The sequence below is a fragment of the Cervus canadensis genome, chromosome 1 (assembly GCF_019320065.1).
Source record: "Cervus canadensis isolate Bull #8, Minnesota chromosome 1, ASM1932006v1, whole genome shotgun sequence".
NCBI lineage: Eukaryota > Metazoa > Chordata > Mammalia > Artiodactyla > Cervidae > Cervus > Cervus canadensis.
In genome coordinates this window covers 24,785,473-24,801,073 of record NC_057386.1, presented here as the reverse complement: position 1 = coordinate 24,801,073, position 15,601 = coordinate 24,785,473, and the positions used below count along the sequence as shown (strand labels likewise).

General features: G+C 48.7%; 1 protein-coding gene across 1 annotated transcript in view; it reads right to left on the bottom strand.

Moving 5' to 3' along the window:
- Positions 1-15,601, bottom strand: part of ABCC3 (ATP binding cassette subfamily C member 3) — a 58,777-nt gene that overhangs the window by 11,602 nt on the left and 31,574 nt on the right. Inside the window, exons 19-29 of the mRNA XM_043471723.1 lie at positions 11,162-11,354; positions 9,527-9,641; positions 9,208-9,355; positions 8,903-9,110; positions 8,307-8,617; positions 6,977-7,176; positions 6,708-6,834; positions 5,574-5,675; positions 2,853-2,999; positions 2,559-2,717; positions 1,829-1,995 (exon numbers count right to left, since the gene is read on the bottom strand). Of these exons, the coding sequence (XP_043327658.1) occupies positions 1,829-1,995; positions 2,559-2,717; positions 2,853-2,999; positions 5,574-5,675; positions 6,708-6,834; positions 6,977-7,176; positions 8,307-8,617; positions 8,903-9,110; positions 9,208-9,355; positions 9,527-9,641; positions 11,162-11,354 (1,877 nt within the window). The remainder of the gene's footprint in view (positions 1-1,828; positions 1,996-2,558; positions 2,718-2,852; positions 3,000-5,573; positions 5,676-6,707; positions 6,835-6,976; positions 7,177-8,306; positions 8,618-8,902; positions 9,111-9,207; positions 9,356-9,526; positions 9,642-11,161; positions 11,355-15,601) is intronic.

The window sequence follows — 15,601 nt, the reverse complement described above, 5'->3', positions numbered from 1 at the left end:
AATAGAGTCAAGGGATTAGATCTGGTAGACAGAATGTCTGAAGAACTATGGACAGAAGTTAGTAACATTGTACAGGAGGCAATGACCAAAACCATCCCCAAGAAAAAGAAACACAAAAAAGGCAAAGTGGTTGTCTGAGGAGGCTGTACAAATAGCTGAGAAAAGAAGTGAAAGGCGAAGGAGAAAGGGAAAGATACACTCTTTTTCACTCACCTAGAGCCAGACATCCTGGAGTGTGAAGTCAAGTGGGCCTTAGGAAGCATTACTACAAACAAAGCTAGTGGAGGTGATGGAATTCCAGCTGAGCTATTTCAAATCCTAAAAGATGATGCTGTGGAAGTGCTGCACTCAACATGCTAGCAAATTTGGAAAACTCATCAGTGGCCACAGGACTGGAAAAGGTGTTTTCATTCCAATCCCAAAGAAGGGCAATACCAAAGAATGTTCAAACTATGGTACAGTTGCACTCATTTCACATGCTAGCAAGGTAATGCTCACAATCCTTCAAGCTAGGCTTCAACAGTATATGAACTGAGAAATTCCAGACGTACAAGCTGGATTTAGAAAAGGCAGAGGAACCAGAGATCAAATTGCCAACATTGGTTGGGTCATAGAAAATGCAAGGGAATTCCAAAAAAAAATCTACTTCTGCTTCAACGACTATGGTAAAGCCTTTAACTGTGTGGATCACAACAAACTGGAAAATTCTGAAAGAGATGGGAATACCAGACCACCTTACCTGTCTCTTGAGAAACCTGTATGCAGGAAAAGAAGCAACAGAACCAGTCATGGAACAATGGACTGGTTCCAAATTGGGAAAGTAGTACATCAAGGCTCTTGTTGTCACCCTGCTTATTTAACTTATACGTAGAGTACATCATGCAAAATGCTGGGCTGCATAACTCACAAGCTGGAATCAAGATTGCCGGGAGAAATAACAACAACCTCAGATATGCATGTGATACCAGTCTAATGGCATAAAGTGAAGAGGAACTAAAGAGCCTCTTGTTGAAGGTGAAAGAGGGGAATGAAAAGGCTGGCTTAAATTCAGCATTCAAAAAATGAAGATCATAGCATCCAGTTCCATCACTTCATGGAAGATAGATGGGAAAAAATGGAAATAGTAGCAGATTTTATTTTCTTGGGCTCCAAAATCACTGTAGACAGTGACTGCAGCCATGAAATTAAAAGATGCTTGTTCTTTGGAAGAAAAACTATGACAAACCTAGACAACATATTAAAAAGCAGAGATATCACTTTGCTGACAAAGGTCCATATAATCAAAGCTATGGTTTTTCCAGTAGTCATATACAGATGTGAGAGTTGGACCCTAGATAAGGGTGAGTGCCGAAGAATTGATACTTTGGAATCCTGGTGCTGGAGAAGACTCTTGAGTCCTTTGGACAGCAAGCAGACCAAACCAGTTAATCCTAAAGGAAATCAACCCTTAATAGTCACTGGAAGGACTGGTGGTGAAGCTGAAGCTCTAATACTTTGGCCACCTGCTATGAAAAGCCAACTCACTGGAAAAGACCCTGATGCTGGGAAAGATTGAGGGCAGGAGGAGAAGTGGGTGACAGAGGATGAGATGGTTGGATGGCATCACTGACTCAATGGACATGAATTTGAGCAAACTCTGGGAGATAGTGAAGGACAGGGAAGCCTTGCGTGCTGCAGTCCATGGGGTTGCAGAGTTGGACACAATTTAGTGACTGAACAACAAGATGTTAGTGGGAGGGCAGGAGAGAGCTGGCCTGGGTGTCATTTGATGCTAGATCCTCTAGTGCAGCAGAGTGCTATTCCTGACCCACCCACTCCCAGCTGTTACCTGAGATTCTCTCCACCCTCGGAGCACTGGAATTCCAGGCCTGCAGGCTGGGAGCTCACAAATGTGTGCAGGTGGGACAACTCCAAAGCTTGCCACATGTCTTCCTCTGAATAACAGCCAAAGGGGTCCAGGTTCATGCGCAGGGTCCCCGAGAACAAGATGGGGTCCTGGGGACAAAGCAAGTTCTCAGAGGGAGGCAGCTCAGGCCCCATAGGGAGCCATGGGCCCTGAGGCCAGGCAACAAGAAAGGGATTGAGATGGCAGCATTTCTACTGTGTCCCCAACCCTCCAGGAGGTAGGCAATGGCCAAGGAGATAGAAAAATGCCTGTGGGGACGTGATAAACCTCAGCTTTGCCAACCCAAAGTCCCCTGCTAAAGTAGAAACCTTGAGCCGCTAATCTGACTCCAAAGTGTCCAGTCAGCAGAAAAATACTCCAGAGAAGCCAGGAAAAGTGAAACGTAATTCAGAGCTGTGAAACCAGGACAGCAGAATAGAACACCTCTGGCGTGGGCCATATGGAAGAGTCTGTGGTTCTGTTGGTCTAGGAGGTCAGAGGACAGGGTGATATTGAGGAGGATACATCTGTCCCTTCCAGACCCATGACAGGTGGTCGCTCTGTGGCTCTGCTCCTGCTGTCCTGCTCCCCAGCTTCTCAGATAGAGGTTCCAGTCTTGGGGCCTGCCCCCAGGGTCACTGGTCAGTGTGGCCAGACAAAGCCAGGCCGGTACCTGGGGGATGATGGTCAGCTTAGAACGCAGGTCATGGAGCCCGATGTCGGCTACATTGAGGCCATCGATGTAGATTTCGCCCTCAGCCGCCTCCAGGATGCGGAACAGGCAGAGAGTCATGGACGATTTGCCAGCCCCAGTGCGGCCCACGATCCCCACCTGGAGAGGGTAGAGGCTGGGGAGTTGGTGGGTCTGTCTCCGGGACTCCCTTGGGAGGCTAAGCAGACCTCTAGGCTGGGTACCTGCCATCCCACAGACCCACATCCCCCAGGCACAAACCCGCCCCACACGCACCTTCTCGCCACCATGCACTCGCAGACTCAGGTCCTTCAACACCAGCTCCAGGCCCGGCCGGTAGCGCACGGAATAATTTCGGAACTCCACCTCACCCTTCAGTGGCCAGCCTGCTGGCGGGCGGCTGCCCTCCACCACCCAGGGGGCCTGGCCACCAGGGGAAGACAGGTTCTGCATCAGGGGGACATCTCTTCCCCAGCCCAGCCCCTTGCATCTTCAGTCTGCCTCTCTTCCCAGGCCCCTGCCACCCTCACCCACCAGGGACCCTGGCGGGGAGCCCCTGGCACTTGAGTGGCCCAACCTTGTGGTTCAATGACTCTATCCATCTGACATTATTCCCCACAGAACTTTGCCCTCCTCTACTCCCCTCATGCCCAAGATCCCTAAGTAGCCCCTTCCACCTGCCCCCACTCCCCCTTTCACCATTCTTTACTATTGAGTGGCTACTCCATGACAGGTATTGGGGAGCAATGGTAAACTAGACAAAGTCCTTGTCCCTGTGAGGCTTACATCCTAATCTAAGGAGGCATACAATTAACAAATAAGTAAGTCTATATAATGTCAGATGGTGATGAGTATGGTGAAGTGCCTGGTGTTGCTGTTCTGTACAGGGTGGTCAGGGAAGGCTTCCTGGAGGAGGTGATATTTAAATAAAGACCTGAAGGAAGTAATGGAACAAGACAAGTAAATATCTGGGGGAAGGGCATGCCAGGAGAGGAGACAGCAAGGACAAATACCTCCAGGTGTGCTCTGGAGCACAGTGACAGAGGTGAGAGGTAGGAGACAGGTAGTGGAAGACCCCACCATGCAGGGCTTTGCAGGGCAGTTTAAGGACTGTTTTATTGTTTTGTTTTGTTTTTTTTACCTTGAGTAAGATGTAGGGCCATACACAGAAGAATAATGTGATTTGGTATGTTTTTAAGGGATCTCTCTGCTGCTATTTGGGGAGGCAGAGGGTAGGATGTTTTGAAATGGGGGAGTCAGAGTGTCAGCAATCAAAAAACAAAGCAGCCAGTACAGATAAACTGCTCTCTTGCTGCTGCTGTTGCTAAGTCACTTTAGTTGTGTCTGACTCTGTGCAAACCCATAGACGGCAGCCCACCAGGCTCCCCCGTCCCTGGGATTTTCCAGGCAAGAACACTGGAGTGGGTTGCCATTTCCTTCTCCAATGCATGAAAGTGAAAAGTGAAAGTGAAATCGCTCAGTCGTGTCTGACTCTTTGAGACCCCATGGACTGTAGCCTACCAGGCTCCTCTGTCCATGGGATTTTCCAGGCAAGAGTACTGGAGTGGGTTGCCATGCTCTCTTGAGGAGGTATCAAAACAATGGGTAGCAGGATTAGGGGCAGAATATTTGAGGCTGTGGCTAAAGGATCATGTATGTAGACAGGGGAAATTGAAGAGAGAGAATTTGAAGATCCCAGAGAATGGGGGGAGGAGGGGGTGACAAGAGAAGCCTGGGGAAGACAGGGACAGATGGGGGCCCCAGGGACAGGAGAGGCCAGGTTGGGAGGAACAGATGGGGTGGGGGCTCAATGGGGGCTGAAAGGGCAGGAACTCAGGTCACAGAAACCATGAAGTGCCTTCAAGAAGCAGCGAGGGGTATTTTGTCCAAGTAATGCTAAGAGGCTGAACTAGAGAACAGCAAAGTGTCCCTACCTCTGGAACCAAGGAAGTCACTGCTGAGTGCATCCAGTGGAGTGACAGGGCCAGAAACCAGGCTGCAGCAGGCAGACAAGCTACCGGGTGATGAGGCAGGGGGAGAGCACCTATTTTAAAGCCAGTTTCATGACAAAGGAGAGCAGAGAAATGGGATACAGGATACACAGGAAAGGGAGGGTTGGTTTGAGAGTCTAGAACGGAAGGTACAAGTGCATATTTTTGCATGTGGATGGGAATCATCCAACAGAGGGAGCAAGATGGATGATGTAGCATGTAATTAAGGAAGTGAAGTCCTCGGGTAGCCATGCGAACAAGTAGAGGGAGTGGACTTTCAAACGAGAAGGGACATTTCCTGCTAAAAGAGGGAAAAGGTGAAGGGACACAGGCAGGTTTGAAAGTCTAGCAGCAGGAAGGCTGGAGGGAGTTCACATCTCATAACCTATTTCCTCACTGAACTGTTAGGCAAGGTCGATGGCTGAGCACAGGGAGTGGGAGCTTAAGGAAAGGGAATGGCCAAAACAAATCTTTCTGAAACTGGAAACACATGCTTCTTGGAGAAGCAAGATGGGAATACCCGGCAGTGGTGTGTGGTTATAAACCTGAAGTAAAATCAGTGATTTTCTCCAGCAACATTTTGGCAGTCGAGCACCGGCCTGTAGAAGGTAGATGGATGGGCTCAACTGGAGAGAGGATGACTGAGAGAGAAGGGCAAGGGAGGTGAGAGCGTTGGCACTGGTGGAGCCCAGAGTCCAGGCTGATGAACTCGTGGACCGAGGGACAGAGGCAGGTCACCGGACTGGCGGTCCCAGGGAGGACAGAGTACTGTGACTGAGGAGGGCTTGGAACATGGGAGCTGTTATCTACTCATCAGGAATTGCCTTGTCCAACTCTGAATCCTCTACACCTCCTCGCATAGACCTCTGGTTGACACTCATTAAGGGTTGAATGAAAAGCCACCTGAAGAGCTGGCCTAGGGGGATGTAGGGATGGATGGTGGGCCATCAAGCACCCCTACCAGCTATTCTCAACTCTGCCTGCCCCAGGCTGATTCCATACCCACCTCTGTCTCCGTCTTGGAGTACTCCTTGACTCTCTCCACAGCCACAATGTTAGACTCCAAGTCGGACATCATTCGTATCATCCAGTTCAGAGCCAACGTCACCTAGCCAGAGGGACTGGGTCATAAGTGGGGCAATCTGTACTCCCCTGACATGGCTACGGGAGGAGTTCAGACTCCTTCATTATGCTCCTATCCCAACTATGACCCAGGTGGGCCTGGGCAAACCCACAGCTATGCCACCTGGGGCTCTAATCACAACTGTACCTCAGGCAGTGATAATGGCCCCCCATCCCAGTGTTTCTCAAACTTTAACATGCACAAGAAAGATTTCCCAGAGAATCTTGTTAAAACGTAGCTTCTGATTCAGTAGGTTTGTGGTAGGACTCGAGAATCTACATTTCTAACAAGCTCACAGATGATGCAACTGGTCCTCGGACCACACTTCGTGAATCAAGAAGTCCTGATAGACACGCAAAAGCCACAGCTCCAGGCCCATTGTATCAGAATCTACAGTTTAAGATCTCCGGGTGATCCATAGGCACACTGAATAGTTTGAGAAGACTGACCTGTCTGGATTGTCTTTTATTTATCAAAACTCAAAGACTTGAGTCACCTGAGGCATTGCAAATATGATCTGCTTACAAAAATTCCATTTGCAGTTGTTTAACTTTTTGACCATATCAGCTGATATCAGGGTGACCTGCTCAGGCTCTAGTTACCTGCTCCAGGTACTTTCTCTGTAGGCTTGTGAAATAAGGTGTAGTCTAGCTCTCCATGTCCCTGCCCCAGGACCCCTGTCAGGGTTGACCTCTAGATCTTGTGCAGGCACAGCAAATTTCTATTTGTCTCTTGAGGCCAAGCTCCAAGGTCATTTCTCCAACACTCCCAGGTAGAGACCTCCTCTGGGCTCTTATCTTTTGTCCTTCCTCCACTAAGATCTGCACACCCCAAAGTATCATCCCCTGCTGGTGGGAGTGACTCTCCATGCCTGCCTGGGAGCTCACAGTTTGGGGGATCAAAATCTGTGGCTGGTCCCCATTTTGGGTAGAGTGGGGTACTCAGGAGATGCTTATGAAACCTGTGTGGCCTCTGCCCCAGGGGTGGCCCTACTTTGGGGCTGAGACCTCTGCGTACCTGTAGGGCATAGGACACAGACAGGCCCACCAGTCCTGGGCTCAGGCTGCTTCTTCCAGTCACAGCGAAGAGCGCAGCAAATAGTACAACACAGTTGCCCACGAACTCCACCCGGATCCCCAGCCACCTGTAGAGATCAGGCAAGGAGGAAACGGGGCGGATGCAGGAAGGGGGCTGTTTAGAGGAAAGGAGGGGCTTGACCCAGAACACCAGGATCTCTCCTGCAGAGACTCATGGAAGGAGCAGGGGCTGACGGAGTGGTTTCTGACCTATTGGAGGCAATGTAGGGGTAGCAGCTCTTCTGGTTGGTGTCCACCTTAGCATCATTGATGGTCTCGAAGTCCTGGCTGCGGCCATAGGCCCGGATCACACTGGAGCCAGTCACTGTCTCCGAAAAGTGGGAATAAATGGGCGAGCGGCTGACAGATTCCAGCCGCTTCAGCTGCCGTGATGTAGCCACATAGAAGCGCTGACAGAGGTTGGAGAGAGAACTTAGAGTCAGGACCGTGGAATCCCAGCTCAGTCCTGAGTGTCCCCTGGGCCCATCTGAGCCACCTCCCCGTCAGTCCCACTGCCCCATAAGACCTCACTCCCTTCCCTCGCCCTGAAGAACCCAAGACTTGGGATCCTGATATGGCTCCATGAACTCCTCCCACTGTCTCCCCTCTGCTCAGCTCTGCTCAAGTCTTTCAGGCCACTTTGTCCACAAAGCCTTTCCCGATTGCCTCTTAGCTCTTGGCCCCTCATTCTGCAGGCCTGAATTATCCCACTGACTTCATTTTGCTTCCCAAGTCAGTGACAATGCCTATCTCCACTTAGGGGCCTGGCAATATGTTCACACAATCAAAATTTTGAAAAATTTGCAAAAATAAGATAATTTTGTATTCTTTTTCTTAAAGAGCCTCTCCCGACTCCACCCCTCAGTTGTTTAAATGTCAGCCCCACAAAACCACAGTCTGCCTCCATCTTCCATCCTCTACCCCACGGGCCCCAAGATGGCCAGAGCCATGCAGGATGTACAGTTGAAAGTCCCTGTCCCAGGACAGAGTGCAGCCCAGGTCAGTCTTCACACACAGGCCTGAGTTTCTACCACTTGTGGGTTACCTTCATCAACTGATTAATGGCCGGACAGGGGATCAGCAACACAAATGCCTTTTAGAGTTAGCTGTATCTGAATATTATCACTCGTCTATGTTAAAAAACATGTAAGTTTATATGATATGCATCATATATCATACATGCATCATATGATATGGCATGTAAGTTTAGATGATACCTAAAAACAAGGGAAGGATAGTGTGTCTTAAACTGTTGACAATATTTTATTAAAAAATAGCCAGCAGGAAGGAGTTCCAGGGCCAGTCATAATTGACAAGGATTTAATTTTATCCTATTGATAACTCTATGAGGTTGGATCTGTGATTCTATTTTACCCGGTGAGGAAAATGAGTTTCAAAAAGGTGTTTACTGAATCAAATCCAGCTGTGAAGGTGAAGGGGGTGTGCCCTCCCTACATCCGCCACTGGGGGCCCCCAAGAGAGCCCGGCCCACACAACGGCCATGCTCACGCTAAGTCATGCCCACTCACTCAGGGCGCACCTGGACAAAGAGGTAGAGAACAGCCAGAGGAAGGATGACCACAGCAAAGAGCGGAGTGCTGGCCACAATGACCACAAGGGTGGAGATGGAGTTGTAGAAGGAGTTCAGCAGCATGAGGATGGTGGGAGCCAGAATCTCATCAATGACGTAGACGTCCTTGGAGAAGCGGTTGAGGATGCGGCCGGAGGGCGTCGTATCAAAGAAGGACTGTGGCGAGCGCATCTTATTGTGCAGCAGCGCCTGGTGAAGCAAGCGGGCAGCTTGGACACCGCCCACCGCCATCGTGATAGCTGACAGCATCACCAGGAGCCCTGATGGAGGAGGCAGAGGGGCACTTGTTCACCTGGGCCAGGGGGCAGAATGCAGGGGCAAGTTCCGAGATGAGGGATCTCCTCGGTGAACTAGGTAGTCTCAAAGGCAAGGCATAGCTAGGATGAGCTAGACAGGCCCAGAGGCAGGTAGCGCAGGTCAGAGAGTCACTAGCGTTGTGACGGTGGAGAGAGATTCGGAGACAAGGACATGGTTTGGGGGACCCAGCAGCCCAGAGATGAGGAAGGGAACACTGGCGCCCCTTCTAAGTATCTCTGCAGGCTCACCTTGCAGAATTCCTAAGGCGGCGTAGACACCCAGTCTGTAGGAGGTGCTGTTCTGCTGGTTGTCCACTGCGGCCTCATCGGTCCAGGCGCTGAGCCACACATTGGCCCCAATGGCAGCTGCGCTTTGACCCCCATACAGCAGACAGATGACCAGAGTGGTCCAGAGCCCCACAGCCTTGGCATAATCCCAGTACACGCTCAGCTTCACCTGTGTGGCCACAGCGGTCAAAGAGAGGACTCCCGTGAGCCCCAGGAGTGCTAGGGGCCTGCCACCCTCTCCAGCCTTCCTCGCCCACCCTACTCACAGTGCCCATCTCTGTCTTCTCCTCCTGGGTCAGCACATGGCTCGCCTTTGCCTCGATTGCCGGCACGACCTTTTCTGCCGCACCCGGGCGCCTCCTGGGTACAGACCGACCCTGGCCCTCTCCTTCCGAGGACATGGAACTCAGCTGTCTGTGGAGGCAACGGGTCAGGCCCAGAGAGGCAGCCTCCAGCACAATCACAGACAGAGCCCCAGCGGAGCCCCAGGGAGTGTTAGGGAGAACACCCACCTGCCCCACTCCCCAGCAGGGCGTGGGGGCCCTGACACCATCTCCCAGGGGTGGACAGTTCTCAGGAGCTCACCTCAGAAACTGCTTCTGGACCTCGTATGTCACGGGCTCATTATCTGTCAGGTCTGTGTGATTGCTGAGCGTGTCTTCAATCATCAATACCCCTTCATCCTCTTTGTCCTCTAAGGCTACAGTGGGGAGGCAGAAAGGAGAGGTTGGCAAGCTCACCCTGCAAGGCCCTGCTATCCCCCAGTCCCACTCCAATGAAGAGGACTGAATGGATAAGCAAAAGGGAAGATGAGGGGGACTGAGAGGGCAGCAAGAACAACAATAAAAATAAATGACCAATTTTGTGTGGAGAAAAAAAGGGGCAGCAAGAAAGACTTATGTTAGGTAGGAAGAAAAGCTTCCCTTCAGGGACTGTGGAGAAGAGGATTCAAATATAAGGGTCAGGAGCTTGGGCTCTGGAGTCAGCCTGGCTGAGCTTAAATCCCACTTCCTCACCACATGACTTTAGGCGGGCATGTAAAGTGGGGATAATAATAGTACCTACTTCATCGTGTCATTGTGAGGATTAAAGGAAAGAATGTGTGTCAAGAGCTTGCAACAGGCACTGCTGCTGCTGCCAAGTCGCTTCAGTCGTGTCCGACTCTGTGCAACCCCATAGATGGCCCTTAGTAAATGCTCGAGACATGTTAACTGCATATACAGAAGTAGACAAGAAAGCCCAGAAGGTCTGAGAGCCAGCCCAGAGCCTGAGGTTGAAGAGCCAGGACTGAACAGCAAGGGGGTCTCAATGTCTCAATATGCTCCATGAGAAGGGGATTTTTTTGTTTGTTCATTGCTGTCTCAGTAGTACTATTAATAGTGCTGTCTCACTATTGCTGGAATAGTGCCTAGACAAAGTTAGTTGCTCAATAAATAAATATTTGTTGATAAATAAATGACTTTTCTAAGCACTTCCATAGTCAAAGCTATGGTTTTTTCCAGTAGTCATGTATGGGTGTGAGAGCTGGACCATAAAGAAGGCTGAATGGCAAAGAATTGATGCTTTTGAACTGTGGTGTTGGAGTTGACTCTTGAGAGTCCCTTGAACTGCAAGGAGCTCAAACCAGTCAATCCTAAAGGAAATCAGTCCTGAATATTCATTGGAAGGACTGATGTTGAAGCTGAAACTCAAATACTTTGGCCACCTGATGCAAAGAGCTGACTCATTGGAAAAGACCATGATGCTGGGAAAGACTGAAGGCAGGAGGAGAAGGGGACGATAGAGGATGAGATGGTTGGAGGGCATCACCGACTCAATGGACATGAGTTTGAGCAAGCTCTGGGAGATGGTGAAGGACAGGGAAGCCTGGCTGCAGTTCGTGGGGTCACAAAGAGTTGGACATGACTGAGCGACTGAACAGCAACAAAAAGCACTTGCGTATTTACTAAACAATTCATCTATAAAACAGCCTTGCTGTATAAGCTGGGCCTGGGCCCATAGGCCCTTTCGACACATAGGAAGACTGAGGGAAGAGGAGGAGGGACTCGACTCCATCCAGTTTACTTTCCGTCTTGCTGATGTCTGACATCACATGGATGATCCAAGTACTCCAGAACCTCCCTGCATAACACTGGGGCTGTCCAGAAACACTCAGATGCCCCAGGACAGGGGAGATGCAGGGAGGGGAGGGGAATATGAAGAGCCAAGAATGGCAGATACCTGGCCTGTTGTCAGCTTCCTGGTGCTCCTTGTCCTCATCAGGTGCATAGTTGCGGAGGAAGTTGGCAAAGGAGCCATCCCGCTGCAGCAGGGCCGAGTAGGTGCCCATCTCAGACACGTGCCCGTCAGATAGCACTATGACAAAGTCCGTCTGGGGCAGGAAGCTGATGCCGTGCGTCACTAGCACCCGGGTCTGGGGAGAAGGCAGCAGGCTATCACTCCTACTGCCCTCAACACACACCCTTGGCACAGTGCAGGGCCACGGAGCAAGCGTGAGGTGCTTGAGTACCAGCAACATGAGCAGGCACATCAGGGACTCAACCTGTGCTCTCCAAAGTCAACTCAGTGCCCGAGGGGCATTCCCTCCCCTGCCCCAGGTTTCCCCTGTTGCCCAGCCTGTTCCTTAGGCACTCCATATGTCCAGGTCTCACCAAACCCCTTGGCATCCCACCACTCCTTTCCTGTAGCCTTATCTTCATTTTAGCCCCCTTAACCTCTGGGAGCCTCACCTTTCCTGCCAGCACACCTTCTGGCCCAATGACTTGGTCAAAGATATGTTTGGCCACATGGGAGTCCACGGCTGACAGTGGGTCATCCAGCAAAAAAATGTCGGCATCACTATAAACAGCTCGGGCCACACTGACGCGCTGACGCTGGCCCCCAGACAGGTTAATGCCCTGATGGAGAAGGGAGGTGAGAAGTGTGTATTGGGTGGAAGAGAGTCAGGCCATCACAAGGGAGGCAAAAACCCTGTCTATTGTCATTCAGCAAGGCAGACCTCTAAATTCACATTTCATATGCCTGGTCCTGTCCCTGGGAGGCTCTAAGGTCATGGACGAAGGGGTGGTGGCTCTCAGAGTCCTCCTAGAGCAGGTGAGGACAACTTGCTCCCTGCCCAGCTGGTTTCCCTGCCTTCCACCATCTTACTCTAGGATCCTGGAAATCCCCAGGAGGTCCTTAAAAGACCTTTTAGTCTCCCATCGCCCAAATGGTCTGCAGATGACTTTCATAACAATTATCCCTTCTGGTCCTTATGTCAGTCTTTCCAGGGAGGTATCATTAGCCCCACTTTCTAGATGAAGAAACTAGAGCCCAAGATGTTAATGACTTTGTCCAAAGTCCCAAACTATTAAGGGCAAAAGCAAGAATGGAAACCCAGCATCCACCTCAGAGTTCATCAACCCTGAGATCATTCACATACCAGAGGGAAAGTAAGATCACTCTTAAACCCATTATGCAGAAACTCAGACACATAGCAAGGCAGAGCCCAGAGGGCAGACCCCAGAGGGCAGACCCCAGAGGTACACCTTACTTTCCTGCCACCAGCTTTCCTCATTCCCTCTGGAACAGGCTCAGCTCTTTAGGGGTACCCTAAGAAACTGACCCCTGGGGAGAGCAAATTTGGGGTGGGAGCTGCAGCTGCTGAGAAACAAGGGGTGGCCACGGCAGCTATAGTGACTGAGACATGTGAACATGCCTGCAACCAACCAGTCTTCTTCCTTCAGTGCTACTATGTTCCGGGCACTAAATTCGGCTTGTGAGGTCAGTGTGGGTCCAGGAGAGATGGCAAGGAGGAGTTAGATTGTAGATGGGGAGGTCTGCTCTGGGTTCCAATAACCTCGGACTCCTACTTAAAAGTTTATCATCCCCACTGCCAGGCTCAGGCCCAAATCACTTCCCCAGACCAACAGGAGAGTCTCCTCACTGGTTCCTGTGCCTTTGGGCCCCTCCACACTGCAGCCAGGGCAACTTTTCAAAATGCGATTCATGTCCCTGCTTAAAACTCTTCACTGACAAGTTGAACATCAAAATGAAAAATGATAGTAATGGATTATAACCCATGGAATCACATAAGAAAACATGAGCCCACATTGACAGAAAGACACTAAAGGATAAGTAAAAAGGGAGGAGAGGAAAGCTCTTTCTTAGAGTAAAACGCCAACTAATAATCACAGAAAGAATGGAGTTACAAACTCAACATTTGGCCCACATCATAGTAACATTGACTCAGGCAAAAATCAATGAAGGTTGTAAAGTGAAATCATCAATGGACGATGTCATCTCAATCAAGAGATCAAAGTTAACTTTAGTCAGTAAGACATGAACTGACATCATGTGCCTCCTGATATGACGCACGAAGGATACAACATTACTTCTTTGGTTTCCCAACCCCCTGCAAAAGAAAAAAAGTATATATATGTGTGTATATACATATATACACACATATATGTACCCTAAATCTGATTGTGTTCAAATTGAGAAACTTTTTGCCAAATACCTAGCCTGTACTCTTCAAAAGTGTTGATATTCTAAAAGACACACTGGGACTTCCCTGGTGGTCTACTGGTTAAGGATCTGCTTTCCAACGCAGGGGACGCGGGTTCAACTCCGGGTTGGGGAACTAAGATCCACATGCTGTGGAGCAACTAAGCCCTTGCACTGTAACTACTGAACCTGCCCACTCCACTCGAGAGCCTCCGTGCCACTAACTGCGGAGCCCACGTGCCCTGGAGCCCGTGTGCCACAGCTAGAGAGAAGCCTGCGGGGCGTAAGGAACAGCCCAAGGAAAGAGCTCTTATACTGCAACAAAGATCCTGCGTGATGCAACTAAGACCCACACAGCCAAAAATAAATACATAGATGTTCAAAAATAAAATACAAGACAAAGACTGAGAAATTATCCAGATTGACAGAGAACGAAGAGATATGACAACTAAATGCAACTCATGATCCTGGCCTGAATTCTAGACCAGGAAAGAACACAGCTAAAAAAGACATTACTGGGATAAACGATGACATTTCGAAGGTCAGGCAGTGATTTTCAGATAGTAACACTGTATTAATGATAAATTTCTTGATTTTGATAACTTAACCATAGATCCCTAAGAGAATGTCTTTGTTTTGAAGGAATATACGTTGAAATCGTTAGTGTATTAAAAAGGAGGTGAAACTATAAAACTCTTAGAAGAAAACACAGGAGAAAAGTTTCATGACACAGAACATGGCAATGACTTTATGAATATAACATCTAAAGCACAATCGACAAAAGTAAAAATAGAAAAATTGGATCACATTAAAACTGAAACCTTCTGTGCATCAAAGGACACAATCAGCAAAGTGAAAAGGCAGCCTTCAGAATAAATAGAAGACAATATTTGCAACTCATATAGCTGATAGGGGGTTACTATCTAGTATATATAAAGAACTCCTACAATTCAACAACAAAAAACTAAACAACTTGACTAAAATGTGGACAAAGGACTTTAATAGACATTTCTCCAAGGAAGATATACAAACTTCCAACAAACACATGTAAAGGTGCTCAACATTATTAATGACTGGGGAATGCAAATTGAAATGTCAATGAAATATCACCTCACATCCATTAGAATGGTTATTATAAAAAAAGCAAACCCCAAAAAACAAACAACCACCCCAGAAAACAATGTGTGCAAGTTGTACCCTTTGTGGACTGTTGGTGGGAATATAACATGGTGCAGCCATCATGAAAAACAGTATGGCAGTTCCTCAAAGAATAAAAATATAGAATTGATTTACAAATTCCACTTTAGGGTATCTAGGGTCTTAAAAAGGCCTTTCCCCACCCATGTTCATAGTAGTATTAGTCACAATATATGAAAGGTGGAAGCAACCCAAGTGTCCATTGATGAGTGAATGGATAAGTAAAAGCTGTTGTTCAATGGGTACAGAGCTTTAGTTTTGTAAGATAAAAAGAGTTCTGGAGATTGGTTGCACAACAGTGTGAATGAACTTAACACTACTGATTTATATACTTCAAAAGATTTTTAAGGTAAAGATTTATGTTATGGGGACTTCCTTCATAGTCCAGTGGTTAAGAATCTGACTTCCAATGCAGGGGACAGGAGTTCAACCCTTGCTTGGTCGGGGAACTAAGATCCCACATCCCATGGGGCAGCTAAGCCCTTGTCCCACAACTAATGCCACCACACTCTAGAGCCCATGCACTGCAACTAAAGAAACCCTCCACCACAACCAAGACCCAGCACAGCCAAAAAAGAGATTTATGTTATGTATATTTTGCAGCAGCCAAAAATTAATACATTAATAAAAAAATAAAAACTTTCATTGATATCCCATGGTTTTTAGGGTAAAGATCAAAACCTTAACTAAAGTCATCACAGTTCTACCTTACCCTGCATCTTTTGCACACTGCTAACCTCCAGTCACACCAAGTTGCATCGAATGCCCTCCATCCTCAACCCTAACACTAACCCTCAAAGCAGCAACAGTTAGAACCGGACATGGAACAACGGACTGGTTCCAAATTGGGAAAGGCGTATGTCAAGGCTGTATATTGTCACCCTGTTTATTTAACTTACATGCAGAGTACATCATGTGAAATGCCAGGCTGGATGAAGCACAAGCTGGAATCAAAACTGCTGGGAGAAATATCAATAA